This window comes from Hyperolius riggenbachi, chromosome 8, assembly GCF_040937935.1.
Source record: "Hyperolius riggenbachi isolate aHypRig1 chromosome 8, aHypRig1.pri, whole genome shotgun sequence".
Taxonomy (NCBI): Eukaryota; Metazoa; Chordata; class Amphibia; order Anura; family Hyperoliidae; genus Hyperolius; species Hyperolius riggenbachi.
Genome location: NC_090653.1, coordinates 77,500,779 through 77,525,896, shown reverse-complemented (window position 1 = coordinate 77,525,896; position 25,118 = coordinate 77,500,779). Strand labels below are relative to the sequence as shown.

General features: G+C 45.0%; 1 protein-coding gene across 2 annotated transcripts in view; it reads left to right on the top strand.

Annotated features, from left to right (window-relative positions):
- SAE1 (SUMO1 activating enzyme subunit 1) overlaps positions 1 to 25,118 on the top strand; it is a 146,624-nt gene that overhangs the window by 595 nt on the left and 120,911 nt on the right. For both annotated transcript variants that reach the window (XM_068250728.1, XM_068250729.1), the window contains exons 2-4: positions 5,744 to 5,855; positions 17,243 to 17,416; positions 22,407 to 22,549. In XM_068250728.1, coding sequence (XP_068106829.1) covers positions 5,744 to 5,855; positions 17,243 to 17,416; positions 22,407 to 22,549 — 429 coding nt within the window. The remainder of the gene's footprint in view (positions 1 to 5,743; positions 5,856 to 17,242; positions 17,417 to 22,406; positions 22,550 to 25,118) is intronic.

The following is a 25,118-nucleotide window of genomic DNA, read 5'->3' as shown; positions in this document are numbered from 1 at the left end:
GCATATGTCTGATCCTGCTTCTGCACAAGTCCGGGCCGCATTAATTACTATTCCCCCTGCAGGCCGCCATGGATAGTGGAGGAATGATATAATTCGTTTTCTAGCGATTGCTGGAGGCAGAATTATTGTGTTTTTTAAGCAACCTCGGCTTCCTCTTCTGACGGCGCCGATGTTGATGACTGAGCGCCGCTCAGTTGTGATTCCTATTGTAAGCCTATGGTGGTGCCGGCTGCGCCCAAATCTAGCAGCGCCGAAAAGCACTGCTCCAATACAAATGTTACTGAGCATGTGCAAAGTTATGCATGCAATGCCATAAATTACCCCATAATATCTAACCTTGCAACCCGAGTTAGCAGCCTGGGTCCTGGTATACTATGTCCACTATCCAAGTTCACATAGAGTTAGAATAAAAAGTCCGAGCGGGCAAGAGGACACTGATTCTACTAAAACAGAGAATATCACTTTAAATGTATGCTGTTTTGGCAATGTATTCTGTATTGTTGGAACAGGGGCCAGTGGTCTGGCTGTAGCCTGGGTGGATGCATTACTCCCATAGGTTATATACCACTGCACTCAACAGAGCAGGAGACCACTCAAAACGGCAACTGTCCGTTGTGCTTTACTGCCCAGCTGCAATGTAGACACACTCACTTCCAAGTGTGCCCTACAGCTCTGTGAGCATCTGAGAGCTATACTTACACCTGATACCAACACCAGGTGATGGCTGTATATTCACTGTCTTTGTGAATTAAACAGAAAATTGAAAATCTTCGCTTCTGGTCGACTACTTCATTGGATTTCAAGTCAGGAAGCCACACAGACTAGACCGTGCAGGAAGGATCTATAACAAGTGAGGTGTGCTTTTCAGGAAGTATATCATCTAGGCTATATGGAGGAATGCTTTCGCCTGCCTGGGATTATCGTGGACTGCACAGAAGTGCTGTCCACTTACTGCAATGGATCCCGCAGATCCATTGCAGCGTGACAAGTGTGAACGGCTCCTGTTTATGAAATAGGAGTGGTTCACTGTCCAAGCGGAGGACTGTCAAAAAAAGTCCGTTTTTCTGAAGTAGGAACAGAGTCTAAGTGCCTGCATGCTCTATTCCACTAGTTGTGTTGGGACCAGTGTGCTGCTTCTGTTGGGGGAGGATTATAAAGGTGTCTGTTAACGATACAATTTTAACAAATCCACGGATAAGCTTGTGCAGGGCCATGCAGTGGAGCGACAAGTCCCAGGACAGACTGTGTAGAGGCTCTGATGCTAGTCTAGTTTAGGGGACCCAGCTAGTGTTGTCCGGATCATGAACGATTCGGATCTTTGATCCGAATCTCTTTTGTGAGTCGAATCATCCGAATCATCAAAATTAGTGATTCGTATCACAAAGGGGGCAGGGCCAGGCGCGTGCTGCCCCCCTCTCAGCGGGCAGGGGGGTCCTGGAAGCAGAGCAGAGATTAATTGCTCTGTTGGATGGGAGCCAGCCTTGCAGGGACAGGTAGATGAGAGTGGGGACATGGGTGCCACTGCCAGATATGTGTAGAGCACACGTACTGGCTGCAATGTGCTGCTGATTTTAGGCTGTCTGTTCCTAGTTGTGCACAGTGAACAAATGGGAAACTTTTGGCTCAGAAGCACAGCTCTTTGTAGACAGCGTGCTGGGCTAGAATGACAGGACAGGCACTGTGATTGCAGGGCAATATGATCCTCCTGCACGGCTCTAAACAGCTGCACTTCACTTCTGGGAATGCTTTGGGGAATGCTTTTTCATTGTGCGACGTTTGCAAAGTATATAGATGAACATATAGGTGAAATATATGTAAAGCATATGATTGCAGCATGTGGGTATTGTGTGCAAACAAACATTTCTGCTCTCTGCTCGTCCCTCCTCCCTTCTCTGTCCACTCCCTGCCCATCTCTGCCCACCATCTCCCCTTCTCTGTGTCCACCCCCTCCCCTTCTCTGTCCACCGCAGGGAAAGTCCTGTCCTGCTAGTCATTTCACCCCCGAATGCTTCCGTAGTAAAATGATCCGAGATTCGGATCAAAGATCTGGATCTTTTCAATGATCCAATTCGAATCATCTGAACGATTGAAAAGATCCGAACTTCCCATCTCTAGACCCAGCTGAAAACTTTATAGAGAAATTCTGCTAACGTGATTGGGTGGACAGCACCCTCTCAAACTGCTAGTTTTCACAAAGGTTGTAGTAAACTACACCCACCCTATTCGGCCAATCACAGTGATTTGTGCTGTAGAGGGTGGTTTGCTTGAAGAACTGTTTCTATTGAGGTTTCCTGCTGGGTCCCCTAAATTAGACTAGTATTGTGTCCTAGCACAGCCTTTGCAGTGTAATATGTAGTGGAGCCACAAGTTCAAGCATTGCATGTGCTTTGCCACATGTGGGACCATGAGTCCCAAGTATAGCCTGTTGGCCATTAGTCCAAACAGACACTATGCAGAGCCACACATGGTTGATCTTAGCATAGCCTGTATGGTGCCACACACGTTGGAGACATTAATCCAAGCAGATCAGTGCGTAGAGTCACTTGTAGTGGAGCCATGACACCAAGCACAGCATTTCCCGGGCCATGTGGTGGAGCCAAGAGTACCATCATAGCCTAGACTGTACTAGCTGTTGTGGTGGCGCTACAAAGAAAGTAGTAGCCTGGACTGCAAGAATGGCAAGGAGTGCATCAGATCTTGTAGCACTACAAGTCAAAACATACACAGCCTGGTCCATTCCAGATTTTCTGGAACTACACATCCAGGCATTGCATGTACTGCATATGCTGGCTGAAGCCACGAGTTTATGCATAGGTTAGACTGCATCAGATGTGTGCAATCATGGGCAGCACAATGGTATAGTAGTTGACACTCTTGCCTTGCAGCACTGGGTCACTGGTTCCAATCCCAGGCAGGGCACTATCTGCATGGAGTTTGTTTATAAACTCTGGTTTCCTCCCACATTCCATAAAACATACGGATAAGCTAATTGGCTTCTTCCTAATATTAACCTAGATTACGATCCATACTACATGATACATACATAGATGTATACCTATGGTAGTGATTAGATTGTGAGTCCCTCTGAGGGACAGCTCAGTGATAAGTCATTATACTATGCACGGCACTGTGGAAGATGTTGGCGCTATATAAATACTAAAATCTACAAATCCAAGCGTAGCTTGTCACTCCAGTTGTGGTGGAGAGCAAACCGAGGCCTGGACAACAGTGATACATCTAAGTGAATATGGTCCAGATTTTATTAAAATTGTCCATTAGGTGGTAAACATCCCGAGTCTCTTCTGGGCCATATCAGAGCATTGCTAAAATATGTAAAATCAGATTGCAGTTGGGGTCGTGTATATGCCTTGATAAATGGTTTATCATAGATTATGGACAACCTGCATTAGAGAAAGATCTCTTCTCTTCAACGAGCATTTTTTTGTAAAATACATACCGCAATAACCCACTGCAGCTTCTGTGGTACCCGGAGCATGTCTATGGCACCACGGGAAGTGTCTCATGCCTCATTGACTTAAATGGTCACTGGGACCAGTTGCGGTGGGGTAGAGTACCATGACACGACTCACCGTGGTAAGTGTAGAAGGGGCCTTAACTATCTTCAGCAGTCCGTACTGTGATAATATACTGAAATGTGCCTTCATCTTGGAAGCCATCCATCCTTTATTGAACCAGAAAGGGTACAAAAGCTGTCCCACGCAGGGCAGAGAAGACTAAAGAGTAAAATCTCTTTAGTAATGGACCTTGAGTAAAACTGAACAACCATTATTAATACTCTAAGCCCTTTAAAGGACAAGTGAAGCAAAAGGTATATGTGGGCTGCCATATGTATTTCTTTTTAAGCAATACCAGTTGCCTGGCTGTCCTGCTGATCCTCTGCCTCTAATACTTTTAGCCATAGACCCCTAACAAGCATGCAGCAAATCAGGTGTTTCTGACATTGTCAAATTTGACGAGATTAGCCACATGCTTGTTTCTCGTTTTATTCAAACACTACTGCAGCCAAATAGATCAGCAGGGCTGCCTGCCAACTGGTATTATTTAAAGGACACCCAAGGCGAAAATAAACAAATGAAATAAAATGATTGTATCTATCTTCCTTCTGCTAAAAATGACTTTTTAAGCTATTCCAGTGTTTTATTATATGTTTAAATCTACTTTTTAAGTTTTAACTGTTGTTTTTGCTCATGGACACATTCATTGAAGTATACCAGAGCTAATATCTATGAACTATTGACCCTTTTTATCTCTTTCCTGCTCCCAGAAGCCATTTTCTGCAAGGAAAGTGTTTTATAGTTGGAATTTCTTATCAGTGAGGGTCACAGTGTAGTCACTTTCAGGACTGAGTCAGCCACTTACATACCTGATATTTAACTCTTTCAGGCAGAGAAAGATAAAAAGGAACACAGCATAGTTATTTGTGTGCTAGGCACTGTACATACCCATGTCTATGTCACATGTCACCTCGGGTATTCTTTAACTTCTTGGGGACCGCCTAACGCCGATGGGCGTGGCTGCGGCGGCAGCGCCAGGACCGCCTAACGCCAATTGGCGTCAAGTCCTGGGGCTGCAGTTTCCCAGGGAACGACCGCCCTGCCACTTCACGGAACGGAGTTCTGTGATTAGCTGTTTGTAAACAAATCAGGCTGTTTTTAAACGAAAGGGGAAATAAATCCCCTTTGTTTACATCCGTATTGCGCTGCGGTCCTCGGCAGCGCTGTACGAGATCTGTGATCCCCGGCCTCTGGCCAGGGATCGCTGTCCTCTCATAGGCTGATGCCTATGAGAGGCGGAACAGGACGGATAGCCATCCTGTTCCAATTCAGAAGACGGAGGGAGGGAGAGAGAGCCTCATAGAGGCTAGAAAAACAAACAACAACAAAAAAAAAACTGCCACAACGATCGGACACCTCAGGCGGCATGTCCCCTTAGGGACGCTGGGCTCCATAGCTGGGCTGTGCAGGAGGCTGAAAAGCCTGCACAGCCCAGTACAGCAAAAAACAGCCTGGGCATTGGGGGGGGGGGGGGGGGGGGTTAACACTGCGGTCGTCAAGTGGTAATGACGAGTTCAGCTCGGGGTGCATAAACAAGCTAGGAGCGGTTATATCAAGCTGAACTTGTGGTAGCCGCCGGGAGGTCTATGCAGAGCAATGCGTGCAGCGGGCATTTTAATTCCCCTCCCAGGGGATCCTGTCATCGGCCGCCATTCTTTTTCCTGTCCTCCGAGGCGCTGCTACCCCTTGGTGAGATCGCCGTCTGTCGTCATGCTCACGGCTGGCAATCTCATTATAGGGTTACAGCGCCAACTGGAGGACAGAGGGAAAACTGCAGCGCTGGATCCCAGGAAAGTGGGTGGGTGCTGGGCTGCTGCAGAACTCCTTAGCAGAATGATTTTTTCCAGGTTTTAGGATCTAAAAACATGCAAAAAAAGCACTGTTTTTAGACCCTAAAATCCAGAAAGAATCATAACGCCAAGGGGTTTAATAAGCACACACTGAATAACGTGGATAGTTTACCCTGGTGCCACACCACTTGGGGGGCTTTTCGTACGCAGAATTTTTTTTTTGATAGTTCAGCTGAAAATGACAAGTGCACTTTAATGTTCTGTTTCTCAGAAGGGTTGGTGGATTTGCAATGTTAGCATAAGTGTAGTAGTTTGTGATAGGTCATTGCTTAAAAAGTACTAAGTTTATTATTTTCTTTTTTTATTATTTATCTTTAGGCTCCGGAAGTCTAAAGTTCTTTTGGTTGGCCTTGGGGGCTTGGGTGCTGAAGTGGCAAAGAATCTGATCTTGGCGGGAGTGGAACAGCTGACCTTATTAGATCATAAAGTGGTAAGTAATGCAACAACTATGGTATGCCAAAAGTGGCTTCAAATGGATACCTTTGTTTTTTTTTTTGGTGTTCTGGAAGGTACTTCATACCTCCTGATAAACTTCTTCAATTATAATGCTTGAAGGCAGTTTCAAGAGATGTTTATATTTACAGGTAATCCAGTCTAAGCAGGCTTACCTAATCTAACCAGTTTTCTACCATAACTCCTCCCCTGATCCATTCTCTTAGCAAATACTGTACCTGTGTTACTGAGCATGGTTGACCTCACAATGATTCTTAGCGCCACCCCCTGCTCCACATGATGGTACTCCTGCCTGCTTCCACATCTTCCATGGGTGCTTGGGCTGTTGTAGGGAAGTGCCCACAAGTAATGGTGCTATATATTTGCAAAGCTCTGATTTGCTGAGATCACATCCTGCTTTAGCACATGATCATGATTAGCAAATCAGAGACTTGCATATATATCACCTGATCAAACTGATCACATGCTTCTCCATGAGTTCTCCTAGACATGGCCATCACTAGTGCCCACAACCTTGCAGATTTAAAGGACATCTGAAGTGAGAAGAATATGGAGGCTGCCATATTTATTTCCTTTAAACAATGCCAGTTGCCTGGCAGGCCTACTGATGTATGTCTGCAGTAGCGCCTGAACCACAACCCTGAAACATGCATGCAGCTAATCTTGTCAGATCTGACCATGTCAGAAACCCTTGATCTGCTGCATGTTCATAGTCTATTGCTAAAAATATTAGAGGTGGAGGATCAGCAGGACAGCCAGGCAACTGGTATTGTTTAAAAGGAAATAAATATGGCTGCCTCCATATCCCTCTCACTTCAGTTGTCCTTTAAATGTGCTGCATATGATTAAATTAATGTGATGTACTTAGACAAGCCCTGGGGATGCTGTGGAGAAGGAGAGGGTAAAGGCCTCCTGAAGGTATGTGGACTGAAGCAAGGGGATTGCCTGTACTTACAAATGTCTGAGAATCTTCTTTATTCTTTAGAACTGATGAAATTCCTTATTTTCATTCAGATTGTATGTCAGGTGTGATAGCAAGGTTGTGTGTGCTGGTAGAGCCATACAGGAAGTCTTGCGAACCATTATCTCCCCCAAGCATCATCTCTCATGTAGCTTATTCTTCTTACATAGTTTGGTTGAAAACAGACATTTGTCCATCAAGTCCAACCAGAAAAAATAAAACGCCTCCTTAACCTGCACATATCCCAGTTGATCCAGGGGAAGGCAAAAATAACGTACAAGGCCTGGGCCAATTAGCCTTAAAAGGGGAAAAATTCCTTCCCGACTCCAGGTGGCAGTTAGATAAATCCCTGGATCGACTCTTACGGGAATTATCTAAAAAATTATAGCCGTGGATGCCCTTCAATGCAAGGAAAGCCTCCAAGTCCTCTTTAAATGGGGATAGAGTTTGACATAACTACTCCTGAGGTAAGATGTTCCAGATCTTAACCACTCTCACTGTGAAGGACCCCTTTATCATTGTGCCATTTATGTTTCTGCATGTTGGCATTCCTAAGTTCTACATTTAATGGCCACATAGCTGTCTCCCTAGGCAGCTTGTGGACTCTCCTCTGGATTGCAGGGTCCAAGTCACAAAGAAGTGCATAACCTCTTCCTTTAGTGTTGCCCATCACGATCGAGCTCAGTCCTGCAGGTGGGGAACGAGGGCTGTACCGATGCGTTGAGTACTTCCTCTATGTAGTTGGTGTTGCGTATGATGGAGCATCCTCCGGGAGGAGAGGAGGCAGAGTGTGGAGGGGAACGGCGCACTTACACAGGATGATCCAACACTCCGAATCTTTCAGCAATGTATTGGAGCTGCTGTATATGCTTTAGTTTCTCAGCCAAGATGTCCCCGAACGGCTGCCTCTGCCAATTTTTTGTTTTTTATCTGGCATGTGTGCGTGGCTTTTACGTTTGTGACTGATAAGGAGCAGTAAGAAAGGTGGACAAGTGACACCTTTCCTCTTGCTTTATGTTCTCCTTTTGTGTTCTGATATTTAGCACTTGTGAACATATTGCTCGGAATTGTCCTTTTAACCCGTGTCCTGTGCCTTTTTTTTTAATCCAGATTTGAATTCTATTTCTCTTGTGTATTTACAAGCTCCTTGTGGACACTTAACCACTTTCGGACGGCAGTGAGTGGAATCTACGCCTTGTTTGGGAGCTGTTATTCCTGCAAGGGCGTAGATTTCACTCACTGTTGTTGCTCCCGCCGATAGTGCCGCTCGCTTGCCCCAATTCCATTGGCTCCTGACCCCGTGATTACTGTGAGGCAATCATATTGGCTCACATTGATGACAGGGTCAGGAGCCAATGAAATGGACTCCTGACTGGCTCACTGAGCTCTGCTGTCATAGCGACGGCAGAGCGAGGGGCCTGCGGGGATGTGAGAGGGACGGGTCTTTGCCGCGATTCATCAATAAGCCGCGTTTTTTGGTACCAGCAGTCTCTGGTCCTGGTCCTGGTCCTTAAATTCGGTACCTGAGACGGGGATTATTGGTGTATTTATTCTTACCTGGGGCTTCCACCAGCCCCATGAGGTGTGTGTGTGTGGGGTCCATCGCTGTCTGCTCCAGCTGCTCTGGTGTGCCAGTCGTGCGCTTCTGTGCACGTGCAGTCTCTGGCCACCCCTGCCTCACTCCTGTACCTGGGAGCGCAGGCACTGAACATTCCTGGCTACGGACGTGTAACATGGGTTTGCATTCACGCCTAAGCCACACATTTGCACAGAGCTGGACCCCACCTTTCTTATGGGGCTGGAGGAAGCACCAGGTAAGTATAAATACACCAATAGATCGAACACGGTAAATCCAGCGCTGGAGACTTGGGCGCAGCAGCGCAGGAGACTTGGGCGCAGCCGGCGCCACCATAGGCCGTAATAGGAACTACGGCTATCGCAGGCACATGGAGTAACTTCAGCGCCGTCAGAAGACGGATCTGAAGTTGCTTTTAAAACAATAATTCGGCTTCCAGCTATTGCTGGAAGCCGAATTATTTCATTCCCCCACTATCCATGTCGGCCTGGAGGGGGAATAGTAATTAACACGGCCCGGACTTGTGCGGCAGCAGGATTAGCCATATACTGGCTGTGTCCTGCGCCCAAGTCTCCGGCGCCGTTCTCTCTCGTACGCCAATAGATCCCATCTCAGGTTTCTGTTAACATCCACTTGCCCCTAATAACCGGGAGTTCTCCGGGCCGTGCATGCATGACAAAGCGCGACTCGGCCAGGCTTTCGGGCACTATTGCGGCAACATCATGACGCTGAGCCCAGATGATGTGCAGAGAGAAAACTGAAGCTACCAAAGCTGTGCGTGGCAGGGGTTGATGTGATTCTCGCCGGAAAAAGGCAGGGTAAGTAACTGTCGGCTGATAGCTGCAAGGGGGCAGGGGTTGTGATGGACACTTATTATAATAGGCTAACTATGGCTAGCTAACATGCTGGCGCATTTATAGCTAGCTATTACTGGGGACACCTGGCTTCTGTGCGGCATACCTGACACTGTGTCGAGCATACCGCTTTCAGCTATTTTTTCTTGCCCGACAGTGTCTTGCGGTACCGCTCAGGAGGTTAAATACTTAGAAAGCTCTCTCATGCAGTGGTTGGATTTTGATTCATGCCTTCTGAGACAGTATAAACTTGTAACTTGTCTATTACTTTTGTTTTTGTACTGTATATTTTGTGATTGAGGGGCATCTATGGTAGTGCAGTGGTATATTTTTATTTTCATTTGCGTTCACTAACAATGTGTGGAAGTTGGTGCAAGTTATCTCTGCCATGAAGAAAATTGATGTTTCCTATATCATAGTTTTTCTAGTGATTCTGAGCATGAGATGTCAGACACCTTTCATGCATTTATATTCTGAAAAGAGTAAAAAATTAATTGAGTAATGACAGATCACACCAGAATTGGATAAAGGCTACTTTCACACTTGTCAGTTGCAAAAATGCCCGACTTTTCTGCATATTTTATGTTTAAATGTGTGCTTTTCTGGCCTCATTTCAGTGTATTGAATACAAAAATACATTTAGTGGAAGAACATGAAAAAAATGAATCCAGTGTGAATAAGCCTGAAGGAAAAATGGATTTGGCTTTTCACAGTACTGTAGGGGTACTTTCTAGTCACAGCACACCACAAGAGGGCAGTCTACACTTCTCTGTGCTTTACAACTTGTATGAATTGCAAGTTTGTATCTGATTTTGTTTTTTTTTTAATTCTGTGTAGCGTTTGTATTTTACACAAAAAATAGAACTCCACCCAGTTCAATACAAGTAGTATGGATGGAGGTTGTGGGTATGCAAGTTATATTTTGTATATTTATTAATTTTTTTTAATTAAGTGCAACAGATTGCCCAGCAAGCTCATGGTAAACCAGAGCTACTAGGAGTGTGTAAGAGACTAAAAAGAACCAAAAAGCTCTCTCTCTCACGCTCTAAAAATGCTATGCAAAACAACCTTCTTATAGGATACTGAAATAAGCTAGAGAAACAGGGGGAGCGGGCATATACTGTGACCTGATGCCTACCACCGCCCCGTTCTCCTTTGCTATGTACTTATATGCTCCTCTGGCTGCCTCTTCCGGGTCGCCGGAGTCGAGCACTACTGAGCAGGCACTGGCTGGGCTATGCGCATCCTACAGCACGCGCCCATGGCCTGGAGCGCCCTGCGCATGCGTATGACGTCCCTACGTGATGCGTATGACGTCCCTACGTGATGCGTATGACGTCCCTACGTGATGCGTATGACGTCCCTACGTGATGCGTATGACGTCCCTACGTGATGCGTATGACGTCCCTACGTGATGCGTATGACATCATGTGCTCAGCCTGGCCAGCATCTGCACAGTAGTGCTCGACTCTGGCGACCCGGAAGAGGCTGTTGGAGGGCGCACTTAGGTAGATAGTGGGGGAGCGGTAGGCATCAGGTCATAGTACATGCCTGCTTTATTTTGGCTCTGGTATCCTTTTAACCTCTATACAACGGCGTCACGCCAATTGTCTTAAACGTAGCGGCTCCTCCAGGACCGAGTAACGCCAATTGCCGTCAAATCCTAGGGACGTGTTTTGCTGGGCATCTCCTCTTGAATGGCGGAGTGGAGAGATCGCCGCTAGGAGACTGTTAGACAGCGAAACCACCATCTATTTACACTGTACAGCGCTGCTATCTACGGCAGCGCCGTACTGGGGACAGCCGTGTCACTCGGCTGTCCCCTGGGAGGCACAAGAGCTGATGCCTATGACAACCGATCGCAGTGATTGGCTGGCGGGGGGAGGGAGGGGAAAAAATACAAAAAGGTCATTTTTATTTTTTTTTAAAAAGAAATTAAAAAAAAAAAAGCCTCCAGCAACAATCAGAGCCCACCAACAGAAATTTCTGGTGGTGGGCAGAAAAGGGGGGGGGGGGGGGTAATTTGTGTGCACCGTTGTGTGGCTCTGCAGCAAGCCATTAGAGCTGCAGAGCCCTAATTTTGAAGAAAAAAAATAGGCGTGCGTGCGATATTAAGCCTGTGGTCCTTAAAGAGACACTGTAAGAATAAAAACGTCCCCTGGGGGGTACTCACCTCGGGAGGTGGAAGCCTCCAGGTCCTAATGAGGCTTCCTCGTCCTCCTCTGTCCCACGGGGGTCTTGCTGCAGCCCTCCGAACAGCGGCCCGACAGCCTGTTCAATATTTCCCTTTCCAGGCTCCAGCGGGGGCGCTGTTGCGCTCGTCTGACGGAGATACGCGGAAATAGCCTATCTCCGTCGGGTCCGCTCTACTGCGCAGGAGACTTGCGCCTGCGCAGTAGAGCGGCCCGACGGAGATAGGCTATTTCCGCCTATCTCCGTGGGAAGGAGCGGATACATACAGTAAATTGTTACATCGCGGCCGCTCTGGGAGGATTTTCGCTGCCACCGTGGGACCAAGGAGGACGGGGGAAGCCTCAATAGGATCCGGAGGCTTCCCCCACCCGAGGTGAGTACCCCCTAGGGGAGTTTTGTTTTTGTTACAGATTTTCTTTAAAAGGTTAAAACAGAAGGTTTGCGATATTTAGGTTGGAGTGAGTGAGCGTAGTCCAACAGTGCACGGAAAGTCCTAGCCCATAGAGACATATACATCCATGCCATGCACTGATGAGAATCTACCAGTCCGAAATGTATGCATGTATTAAGATGACACATCATTGCCTTCCAGCGGTTCTGGAGGTGTGGTTAGCTTACATGGACAACAAAGGATGATTTGCATATTCAGCAGTGATGCATTGTGGGAGATCTCATATGCTCACTCCAATCTGAATAATCGCAAATACCTTTTTGTTTTAAGAAGGCAAAATGATGTTTTATGACACCAGGAAAAGTATGGTTGTGTGGCACATCCCATAGACTTATCATGTGAGCTTAGGCTAGTTTCACACTGGCAAAACAACATTCAGTGACCATAAAGCTGCACCTGTACAAACTGTCACAGGACGTGTGCTCAGCTGATATACAGAAGGAAAAGTTCAATAAGCTCTAGCAACAGAATCCATAGAGCGTACACCTTCCGTCCATAAATGTATTCTTGAAAAGACAGTGTATATGTAAAGTTAAAGAGACTCTGTAACAACAAAAACGTCCCCTGGGGGGTACTCACCTCGGGTGGGGGAAGCCTCCGGATCCTAATGAGGCTTCCCACGCCGTCCTCTGTCCCACGGGGGTCTCGCCGCAGCCCTCCGAACAGCCGGCGACTGTGCCGACTGTCAGTTCAATATTTACCTTTGCTGGCTCCAGCGGGGGCGCTGTGGCGACTTTCGGCACGGAAATAGACGGAAATACCCGATCTCCGTCGGGTCCGCTCTACTGCGCAGGCGCCGGAAACTTGCGCCTGCGCAGTAGAGCAGACCCGACGGCGATCGGGTATTTCCGCCTACTTCGGCGCCGAGAGGCATCAGAGCGCCTGCGCAGGAGCCAGGAAGGTAAATATTGCGTCACGGCTGTACGGAGGGCTACAGCGAGACCCCCGAGGGACGCAGGACGGCGTGGGAAGCCTCATTAGGATCCTGAGGCTTCCCCCACCCGAGGTGAGTACCCCCCAGGGGCCGTTTTGTCGTTGCAGTTCCTCTTTAAAGGGAACCTGAAGCGAAGACAATTATTTAAAATAAGCACATGATGTAGCTGCAAATGATTATTATATATTTACTTCACCATCAGCTCCTCTCAGAAGCTCACCATTTTCTTCTTACAGCGATTCCTTCCAGTTCTGAAAATATTTTGTCAGAACTGAAATATATCAGTTGCTATCAGTTATATCAGCAGCTGTCAGTTACAACTGAATGTGCAAGGTAATGTCTATGTTTCCCTATGGCTCAAGTGGCGATATTACAGTTTAACAGTGTGCTGACCAGGAAGCTGTTATGAGGTAATGGCCATTTTTGAAATGGAGGATGGAGAATTCCACTGATCACAGTGGACGGAGGAAAGGAGAAAGAGATTGAGGAGTAGACTACACAGGAGGTAAGTATGACCTGTGTATGGTTATTTTGATTTTTTTACTTTCAGTTCAGGTTCTCTTTAAGCAAAGCGCATACAGTGCAGTAAGCCTCATGAGGCAAAATGACATCCAGACCAAGGTTACGTATCCAGTGTGTAGATGGTCATTTGATAAGTAGGTGGGTGGTGGGCACTAAGGTGGCGGGCGACAGCCGTTTCGCGTCCAAATGATGCTTGGTCACGCTGCGTACCACTCCATATATATTTTTTTTTAAACTTAAAATGAATTGTATTAATGTACAGAACCAAAATTAGAAAAACAGTGTCCCTGTCCAAATATTTATTATGGACCTAGCTGTAAGTTTTATACTAGCCTCACAGGAGGTAGGCGATGGAATATATGCTGTCAGCACACTTGTGCTTTGCATGTTTTTTGCTCCCCATAGTGGAAGAACCAACATCACACTTCAAAGTAGAATGAATGCCGAAGCATGCCCAGCTATTTGCTAAAGACCAAAGCAAATTTTTGACCTCCTGTTGAACTAATTTAGCTAACCTCAACCATCAACAACCCTGTATGTAATAAATACACCTAACATGGTGATATAAACTAGTTTGTGCCATGGCTCAGTCAGCATGCATCTAAGTCCTCCAGCTCTAGATCCTCTGTAGAGCAGCTTCCATTTGTCTTAAAGCTTATGTGCACTATGTGTTGTGTGCGATCTGCATTGAAATAAGTCCAGAGGCCCTGGTATAAGGCAGGGGTCACACTGAGTCTGCAGAAAACGCCTGGGTTATTCCTTGGACAATTCTATGCAGTCCTGGAACACTTGGCTTGGGAACTCATGACGCAATGATGGGAACCGATGTCAAACGCTTTTCTGCTCGATATGAGAGAGCAGAGGCGCCAGAAGAATAAAATGAATTAAAACTTTTTAAAAATAAAGGGGTGGCAGTGGTGGACTCGCCCCCTCCCAAGGATATAAAAAACAAATGTGTTTACGTTCAACAAACAAAAAATGTATTGATACACTCCTTGGTTTCTAATGCGTTTCACAGATGTGACCCTCGCTCCATCAGACCGTCAGGTGGCAGCATATAACAGAATGTTTCCCGGGTCTGTGCCAAGCGCCTCGGTTGCAGAAAAGTGTTAAGCATCAGCTAAATGAGAGAAAAAGGTGTGAGTGAACACACTTGTAAGAGTATGCACAATCTCTAAAGGTGCCCATACTGGTCGATTTCAGTCTTTCATTGTTCGATTGGAAATCGATTGTCGATCAATTAGCCAATCGACCGTTATGCAGACGATTTTGATTGATTTGATCTATCTGACAGGATGGAAGATCTCGGTCGTCCTGCTGCTGGTAGCAGATCGATGGCCCATAGAGTTGTGTTGGATCTAATGGTCCAATAATGTATTTAGATCGATTTCCAATAGATTTCATTCTGAAATTTATTGGAAATCTATTCCTAGTGCATGGCACACATCAGATAGATTCCTGTCAGATTAGACTTGACAGGCATCTGACAGAAATCTATCTTATGGTTGAATCTGCTGTAAATCTATAAATGTATGGCCACCTTAAGACTTGCCCTAACTAACAAATTCCAGCAGGACCTCAAAATCCAAATCTGCAATTTCCAACTCATTGTCCTTCCAGTAGTTCAGCTAAAGGGCTGACGTCCTAGTGTAATGTATTCGCTTCAGTTACTACTCCATCATCATCTTTGATCCTTTTTTTTTTTTTTCTCCTTCTCTCTTCTTTTTGTCCTTCTCAAATTCCCCCCCCCCCCCCCCCCCCCCCCAAAAAAAAATATGCTCACCTATCAAAGCTGATCTCTGAAAGTCTGCACTAAACCCAAGCTCTGGAGAGAACATAGCCAGTATTACTTGAACTGCTATGTCATCTCTTCAGTGACATAGTTTTGCCACAGCTGCCTTCAGTGTCTGGTGCTGCAGCCACTGATCGATTCTGCACAGAAACATCGTGAGAAGTAAAGGTGGCCATTCATTTTGCAGCGAAATTGGATGAAAATCAGTGTTGCAACATGTCTGCCTGATCAATAATTAGATGGATTTCAGGCTAAAATTGGTGAAATTTATCAATGGAGCATGTTGGAAAATCTAATACACAAGTGTCCTCCCCAGAATTTTTTTCTAGCCAGGTGGCATGAAAAAGTAGCCGGGTAGCATGAAAAAGTAGCCGGGTGGGGGGAGATGAGAATGCAGGGCCGGTGCTTCTGTGTGCAACTCTGCTTACAGAATAGGAGGAGGTGAGCCAATGACAGCCGGGTGCTCACCAAAACTAGCCGGGTGGAGCATCCGGCTTAAAAGAGCCTGGGGAGAACTCTGCACAATGCAATGTCCCATCCGATTAGGTGATTGGACCGGAAGCTGTAGCGTGTCAATAAAGAGATTGATTTTCCGATGAAAACTTTGCAAAATCGATTTTTCTCAATGGGAAACAGATCAGACATGTCGGAAATCATTGATCGGAGGGGAAATTGCCTTGTGTATTCCCAGCATAAGAATAAGGTAACAGGAGAGGAGAAAGCCCAACACTGTGCCCTTTACCTCAGATTTGGAATGGGCCTCTCCTTGTTGCAATCACTCTGCTTCAAGACCCTGTCCTTGTTCTTGCCCTTCTTACCAGTTTTTTAACGTTTTCTAAAATGTAAAAAAAAAAATTTGTTAAAAAAAAAAAAAAGCATGTGTGTTGAAACTGCTGAAAAAGTGCAGTATGCGTGTTATTATAGTAGTGCACTAGTAATGCTTGCAGCTGTGAGCTAGCATTAGACTACACTGGAGCTCCTAAATATGACTGTGTCTTGAGTGGTCTGGTGGAAGTGGTGCATTAGCATGCAGCTCAGTAGCTCAGCGCACAGTGTAAATGGACCTTTACCGAGATAGATAGCATGTAGATGTTCTCCCTACAGGCTCATTTTTTTCTATTTTGCCCAAGGATACAAATTAATAAATATACCAAACCCTGCTGAAATACTTTATACTTTGAAGTGCAAATGTAAGCCTTACCATTACAACTTGTGCCTAATAAGCCCCAAGCACTTTGGTGTAGTGAGGAATAAACTAGCCTTCCTTTTTAATGTGTGACCCCCACTCACAGAGGATGAATGTAATTACAGCAGTCTCAGATGGATCCCCGACTCTGATCAACAATGTTTTGCTAATTGTGCCCCACTACCACCTGCATAGTGTCTCTGCATCCTTGTGTGAAAGATTTGCATATATGCATAGGTAATCAGGTGTGACCCTTTCTCTTTGCTATTCCACCTGTTCTTGTGAATGACCCTTATGCTTCTTAGTCATAAGCAAGAACAGAAAATAGGCAGAGAGCAAAAAATCAGAACTCATATTAACATTGGATCTATTGAAACAATGTCATTTGCAATCAATATTCTGATTGGACTATCATTAGTACATAGGCAGTCCTTTGTTTTGGTGGATCCAGCCTGACGGCAGTGTGGGGTTTGGGCAGCAGTAGCTGCTTACTGTTCAGGTTCTGTATAGCTTTGTATTGCTTAAAGCAGTGTTTCTCAACATTTTATTGGTATGTACCCCTTTTAAGAACTCTGTACTCACCAAGTACCCCCTAGCATAGTAAACATTATCACAAGTACCCCTTGACAAATATATATTTAATCGTTAACCCTATGTCTGCTTCCATGAAAACAGGAAGTAGACACACTGCAGATTTTTTGTCGGATTTGTATCAGCTGTAACAAAGGTTTTTTCTTTAAAGGTTATTATGTTGTTGCTTATTTTTAGAGCAGAGAGGAAATTCTGAGTTCAGGTCTGCTTTAACTGAAAACGACATCAGATGTAAATATTCATGTCGGAGAGCTTGTGCACTTTTACCACAGGTAATAATTATTCAGCATTTCTTGTCATTTAGGTGTCAGCAGAAGATTCTCGGGCCCAATTCCTGATTCCTACTGGATCTCTTGGTAGTAACAGGGCGAAGGCTTCAGAGAGTCGTGCTCAGAATCTGAACCCGAATGTCAAGGTGAAAGTGGACACAGATAACGTTGAAGAGAAACCTGAGGATTTCTTCAAGGGGTTTGATGCTGTGAGTACTTCACAAGAAAAGCTGAAAGGGCTTTCGAAATAAACCTTTTTGTGTTTGTAAATGTAGTTCATTTCCTAAGAATGCTGAAGGACTCTTTGTGCATGATTTGACTTTACCCACCACCTCCCTTACTTCCCATTAGTATAAAAATCTTTCAATTCCTCCTATTGGAGCAGCATGTGACTGCTCATGCAATAAGTTTGAAGTCTTTCATTGGCTGTTCGTGTTCGTAGGTCTGCTTTATAGGTTAAAACATGATGTAAACTGACACATCATATAATGTTGACCAACCACAGACTTGCTAAGTGAGCGCATTCTTCCCCATGATTTCACCTGTAGGATGTTTTTTCCGCTGTGAGATTGGCCTTAATGCCAGCTCAGGGACCCTTCCCCATGTGTTCGGATATGTGGAACCAACAGTTTGGATGTATTGTGTGTATCTGCTGGCTTTGTGAGAGTTTTGAGCCATGGTCGCTTTCAATTTCGCTCAACTTGCACACCTAAAGTGAGAAGCGTATGGAGACGGACATATTTATTTCCTTTGAAATAATGCACATGACCGGGCTGTCCTGTTGATCTTCTGCCTCTATTACTTCTAGCCATAGACCTTGAACAAGCATGCAGATCAGATGTTTTTGACAAAACTCTGACAAGATTAGCTGCATGCTTGCATGCTCACTTGAGCAGTGAACAAATGATTTTGAACAGTGCATGTGCTAATTCTGAATGGCACATGCCAAATGAAAGAAATTGCACATGCACATTTTTTTTTTTTTCATGCAAGAGCACTTACCTTTGCTGGGCTTGTGCGATTTGCATTTCACACATGCTCAGTTCAGGATTGCTCGTGCATGGCTGCAGGCAATTCCTCTGGATGCTTCGACTGAAGTGGCCAGTTGAACATTTAGGGCCCTTTCCACTGTGTCACCATGAGTCTTGCGAGACGTGCCATGCATGGCTATAGCGATTCGGATGTGCAATACGTTTAAATGCTGCAATGAGTCCTTCTGGCATGCAAATCGGACGGCAGCCTATTGATTCCAGTAGGCTGCCTTTCCCTGTTCAAATTCGCCTGTGGTGGAACACAGAAAATTTGCATGGAAATTGGACCTGGATCAAGGAACTGGAGCAACCTGAAGACAAGCAGTCAGAGGATGGTCAACTGCAGATAACCTAGCCCACCATAGGCTTAATTCAATCCCTTCCCTCACAGGGGTACTTGGTGACTTAACCACTTAAAGAGTAACTGTTAGCCCCCAAATTGAAATTTAAATCTGTATTGCAATGTTTTATTTAGTATTTCAGTGAACCAAAAAGCCAATGCAGAACTTTAAAATCAATCTAATTTTTTTACAATGTAACCTTTTTCCCCGCTCCGGACGCAAAGCCGCATATCTGATACTGCTTAGCATGCAGAGCATGCCTATGTCTGCCCGACCCCCCTCTCCCCACCAGGACCAGGTGCCAATATATACATTGTAAAAAAATTAGATTGATTGATTTTAAAGTTCTGCATTGGCTTTTTGGTTCACTGAAATACTAAATAAAACATTGCAATACAGATTTAAATTTCAATTTGGGGGCTAACAGTTACTCTTTAAGGACCAGGGGATTTTGTACTGCAGCGTTTTCCGGGCTCCCCTGCTTTCCCTCCCTCTCCCTTCTTTGAGCGGCGCAGGATGGATATCCGTCCTGCGCCTGATAGGATAGGCTTCTGCCTATCAGATGCTGGCGATCCCCGGCCAATCAGAGGCCGGGGATCGCCGATCTACGGCATGGCAGCAGCGCCGTGTGATGTAATGTTTACATTATGCGTGCGAGCCGCGATCGGCGGCTCGCACACTGTTCACGGAGGCAGTCTCCGTGAACTGACATGGAAAGGCCGCTCATGCTATACCACTAACGACCCGCCGACGCCTATCGGCGTTAGGCGGTCGTTAAGTGGTTAAAGAGTAACTGTCGGGCATAAAATCAAAAATCAATTCTTTATTTTCATCTAGTAAACAAGTAATAAGGATGCTAACCAGGCTATCCAAAAGTTAAAATCTCTGACTTTTCTTGTTGATAAATGATCATTCCCCAGTCTACCTGATTCTTATTTGGTACACAAAAAGGAAGTTGCAGGGCATGCTGGGGTGTCCTTTTTTGCTTCTGTACTTCCCCTCAGACTTAACTAATGCAGCCTGATTGGCTGAAGCCTCTTTCCCTCCTGGTTTCCTCTCCCACACCTCTGTTCCTCTCTGATTGGCCAATATTTATCATGCTGAGACAATGCACTTTCTATAGTGAAGGGCAGACTAATCAGGCAGAGTTGACTAAGGGAGGAAATGACATCCGAATTGGCTTCAAAATAGCCACACTTGAAATGGGAAATGCTATAGAAGGATTTTTTTTTTTTTTTTAAAGGACAACTGAAGTGAGAGGGTTATGGAAACTGCCATACTTATTTCCTTTCAACCAATACCAGTTGCCAGGCAGCCCTGCTGATCCTCTGCCTCTAATACTTTTAGCCATAGACCCTGAACAAGCATGCAAAAGATCAGGGGTTTCTGACATCAGATCTGACAAGATTAGCTACATGCTTGTTCCTGGTGTTATTCAGACACTACTACAGCCAAATAGACCAGCGGTGCTGCCTGGCAACTGGTATTGTTTAACAGGAAATAAATATGGAAGCCTCAATTTTCTTTTCCTTTTAGGTAATACAAACAATGGATAAGAATCACCTACTGTGGTTGAGTTGGAGAATACTTTTTGACCTTCCCATCGTTGTACATTAATCTCTGGTTACTACTAGTTTGTATTGGGTTATGTGAGTTCAGGCCGCACACCTCTGTTCTCTAGACACTGTTGGTAAAGCCACATTGATGATCAGGGAAGTGACTGGTCTGCAGTTGTTTTTCGGTGTGTATTAAAATGAAAACAATAGTCTACACATTTTTACTATGAGAGGCCGAATAGTTTCCTGAGGCTATGCGGGAACGTGCTGTATAAGTGTTGACATGGGCGCCCTTATAATAAAAGCTGCACTCTTTGCTTCTCTTGATTGCCAGGGTTTTGTGTCTAGGAGGAAATACAGATTAGCAACAGGAAGCAGCTTCCTTGGAGGAAGTAGTTTTTCTCCTCCAAGCAGAAACTTTTTCATTATATGTCGATTATTGTCTTTTTGTGTGTGTGTCTTTGAGCCCTTTGTACACACTTGGCATTGACTGTGTTGTGGGACCTTTTGAACTCTGTGTGCAGACAGTCTGGTCATTGTGTGTTTACCTACAAAGAAAAAATAATACAGTGAAGTATGTAAAAGTGAATTATCAGCCTTTTTAGTAGCCACTTGACTGATTACACTGTTACTTGCATTTGCTGTTGCTGACATGCAAATGAGAGATTTGTAATGATCTGCTAGATTGTATAAGTCTGAATACGCTGTTATGTTGTATATTTTAGTGATATTGGCTCTTTGCACTCTGGAATGCACACACGGCAACCTGTAAGAGGCTATGATAAAAAGTATTAATGTAAGGAACTGTAGTGAAAATAACATAATGAATACAATTGAGTTTTTTTTTAATTTATAATTTAACTTAAAAAATTATTTATTAATTAATTTAGTCACAACTTTAGTACTGGCAGGGGATCTCTGCAGATTGTTTTTCTACTGAGTGTTCTAAAGCCAGTAGAGAAGCTAGCTGGTCTCCCAGAATGGGCAGCACAGTGGCATAGTGGTTAGCGCTCTCTCCTTGCAGCGCTGGGTCCCCGGTTCGAATCCCAGCCAGGTCAACATCTGCAAGGAGTTTGTATGTTCTCCCTGTGTCTACGTGGGTTTCCTCAGGGCACCCTGGTTTCCTTCCACATCCCAAAAACACACAGATAAGTTAATTGGCTTCCCCCTAGATTGGCCCTAGACTGGCCCTAGACTGATACATGCACTACACCATATAGACATATGACTATGGTAGGGACTAGATTGTGAAGCCCCTCTGAGGGACGGTTAGTGACAAGACAATATACTCTGTACAACGCTGCGTAATATGTCGGCGCTATATAAATACTTACATAAATAAATGCTCGGGGGAGCCTAGGTTAAGCCTCAGTGGGAGGATGCCATATTTATTTATTTCCTTTTAAGCAATAACAATTGTCTGGCAGTCCTCCTGATCCTCTAACAGGGATGGGCTTTCGAGTACTGGAGTACTCTAATTTGGAAATCTAATGAAGATTAATTAATGCACCTGTGACAGCGAAATAGGGGGCTAACTTACCCAGAAGTCCTGGGATCCTATGCGCGTCACTACTGTAATACGCAACCTATAGGATGTGTTCCACCACTCACTACCGCACTTGCCACTTCCACCGGAAGGAGGACGGAAGGAAGGGGCAGCCACAATACACAACAAATGCGGGCCTGAGTCATGTTTTACTAACAGTTGTGCACAGGTTATCTTTGTTATTGGAAGTAGAAGTACACTCCATCTTTTAAAGTGAACCAGAGACGAAGCACCCTCATGTATTTTACCATATATATCAGTGGGAATATTAGAGAAAATGCCTACCCTGCTCTGTTTCATTCTTCACTGTTCAGCTTGCTTCTTATCAGCCCTGATAAAATCCCAGACTGAGCATTCAGTCTGGCTTTGCTCAGGAATCATTATAGCTGAGTCTGTTCTCTGATGTCTTTATAAGCCCAAGCCTGCCCGCTTCTGGCTCTGCTATAATGACTCAGCATTAATGATTCCTGAGCAAAGCAAAACTGAATGTTCAGTCTGGGATTTTATCAGGGCTGATTAGAAGCAGGCTGAACAGTGAAGAATGAAACGGAGAGCAGGGTAGGTGTTTTCTCTAATGTTCTCACTGATCTATATGGTAAAATACATGAGGGTGCTTCGTCCCTGGTTCACTTTAAATTGGTCTTTATTCTTTAAATAAAACATTGTTTGCCAAACTAACAGTCAATAATGTGTTCTTCATTTTCTACCTGTCTTGCTCTTCCTAGGTATGCCTGACCTGCTGCTCACGGGACCTGCTGGTGAAAGTGGACCAGATCTGCTACCAAAATAACATTAAATTCTTTGCAGGAGATTCTTTTGGCTATCATGGATACATGTTTGCTGACCTGGGAGAACATGAATTTGTTGAGTAAGTTGGTATCCCTGAGGGAGAACATACTGTTTCACTCAAGCTTTCTTGGGGATCATCCGCGCTGGCATTTGAGTTATCCGACATGGTTACTATAAACCTCCTGACAATAATGAATACCATAAGCAGGCAGTACTAGTGTATGTATTGTAAAATATACATGTATTAGTCATAGCAATCAAGAAACTAAAGTTGAAGCCTTGTGCAAGAGATTTAGCTGTATAAGCTACATACCAAAGGGGGTTTGGAAGGACAGAACAACATGCAGAGGAAACGCGGAGAGAACATACAACCTCCATGCAGATAGTGTCCTTGATGGCAATTGAACCCACGATGTTTATACCCAATGATAATTTGCTCAAGGTTTGAACCGTTCTTTTTATGCCCTCTAAAATTATTTTTTTAGTTTTGTGGCGCTGAATTTTAAAGCCTTTTTATCTTCTCCATCCTTCCATCCCACCCTGCCCCCTCATACAATTACCGGGAATGAATTTAAAGCATACCTGAGGTGATATGAGATAGACGTGTGTATAGTGTGCTAAGCATACAAATAACTAGGCTTTAGTCCCCCTTTTTTTTTCTGCTTGAAAAAGTTATTTAGGTATGCAAGTCCGGACTAAGGCCTGGTGCACACCAAAACCCGCTAGCAGATCCGCAAAATGCTAGCAGATTTTGAAACGCTTTTTCTTATTTTTCTGTAGCGTTTCAGCCAGCATTTTGCGGTTTTGTGAAGCGTTTTTGGTGTAGTAGATTTCATGTATTGTTACAGTAAAGCTGTTACTGAACAGCTACTGTAACAAAAAACGCCTAGCAAACCGCTCTGAAGTGCCTGTTTTCAGAGCGGTTTGCGTTTTTCCTATACTTAACATTGAGGCAGAAACGCATCCGCAATCCAAAATCTGCAGCAGCCCGGGAGTATGCGTTTCTGCAAAACGCCTCCCGCTCTGGTGTGCACCAGCCCATTGAAATACATTACCCTAGCGGATGCGCACCTGCAAGCGGATCGCAAACTGCAGCAGAACCGCTCTGGTGTGCACTAAGCCTAAGTCAGAGATTCCAAGAGCAAGGGGATAGATAGAAAAGGTCATTAGTTCGTGTATATTAGCTTCTGGCACACTGAACAACTCTGTCAGCATATAAGACAATACAACATTAATCATTATTTTCTTAGCTGCTTTACAGAAAATAAAAGTGCAACATTCTGAAACCTTTAGGAGTAGGAGGATAGATATAATTTTCTCATCAGGTTTTCACCTCTGGTTTCCTTTAAAGAAAACAAAAAGGAAAGATGTGGTGCTCCTGGATTCCTCCTTTTTATATTTAAAGTGATGGTCTGATATATTGATCCAGAGATTGCTCCATGGTGTTTCTTAGTGTAGATGGGGGTATTTAATCTCAGTGGTGTGTTGTAATCTCTCCTCAATGCAACTATTCCTTAAAGCGGTATCGTCACCATAAAAATCAAATTTCAACAGCAACTGGTCTGAGTGTATTAAGTGATAAAGATGCTAATTCTGCATTTAAAACTTGCGGGCGTGCGCGGCTTGCCGGCTGCTGGGTGGCGGCGGGGGGCGGGGCTGTACAGAGTGTGCGGCTCCGCCTGCCGTCCCGTCGCTGTCTGGCGGTTTGGGGGGGGGCTGTGTGTGCCCGGCCGCTCGCTCGGGTGGGTCCGCCCCCCGCTCATTTGCACTAGTGCATGTTCGCTGCTTCTGGCCGGGTGCGGGCGGCGAGCCGGGCAAGGGCCGAGGATGTTGGCGATTGCTGGGTCGTCTTGTCGCGAACCGCGGTTTGGGTTTTAAACCGAAAAACTGTGCAGCCCTATCTAAGGCTTATATCACAATGGTGTTAATTACAAAGGAGAAGAGAAGGGAAAAAGAAAGGGGAAAGGAGGTACTCACAGTGCAGCATTGATATTTTAGAGCTGTTGTAGTAGCGGCTGCAGTGTGGGGTTCCCCTGCACACTGCAGATCCGGTTTCCGATTCTGATTCTGATTTATGGTTCCGATTTTCCCTGCAAATATTGTGAGATACTATAAGTGGTGTAATGCATCAATCTTTCAGGGATTCACACTCAGCGGCTGGATTTGCACCCATTCCTAGTAGCTTTTCCTCTCATATACCTATAAGACCGGTGAGGGCATTCTTTTTTTTTTTTTTTTTTTTTTTTTTTTTTTTATTTTTATTTTATTCTATTCTACTATAATATTTTTCCTCGTGTGATTTTTCTTCTTTTTGTTGTTGTTGTTGCTGTTGTGTTATGTCTATATAAGTGGATTCAGACTATGATGTGAAGATGCGCCCAGGGACACAGGAGCACGGCTGTGAAGTCATGTTGATGGAAGTCCGGGCATGATAATACGCTGAGTCTGAAAAAAGAAAAAAGAAAAAAAAGAAAAAAAAAAAAAACACGATACTCTGCTCACTTGTGTATATGTTACGGCCAGAACCTCTCTCCTCTCTCTGCCTCAGTGCCTCCTATACAACATACGGAGCAGCCGGGGACACGCGTGTCCCCGAGAGTCGTTCGTCGCGGCAGAGGAATCCTGCCGTTCCTGCAGAGCGGGTGCTG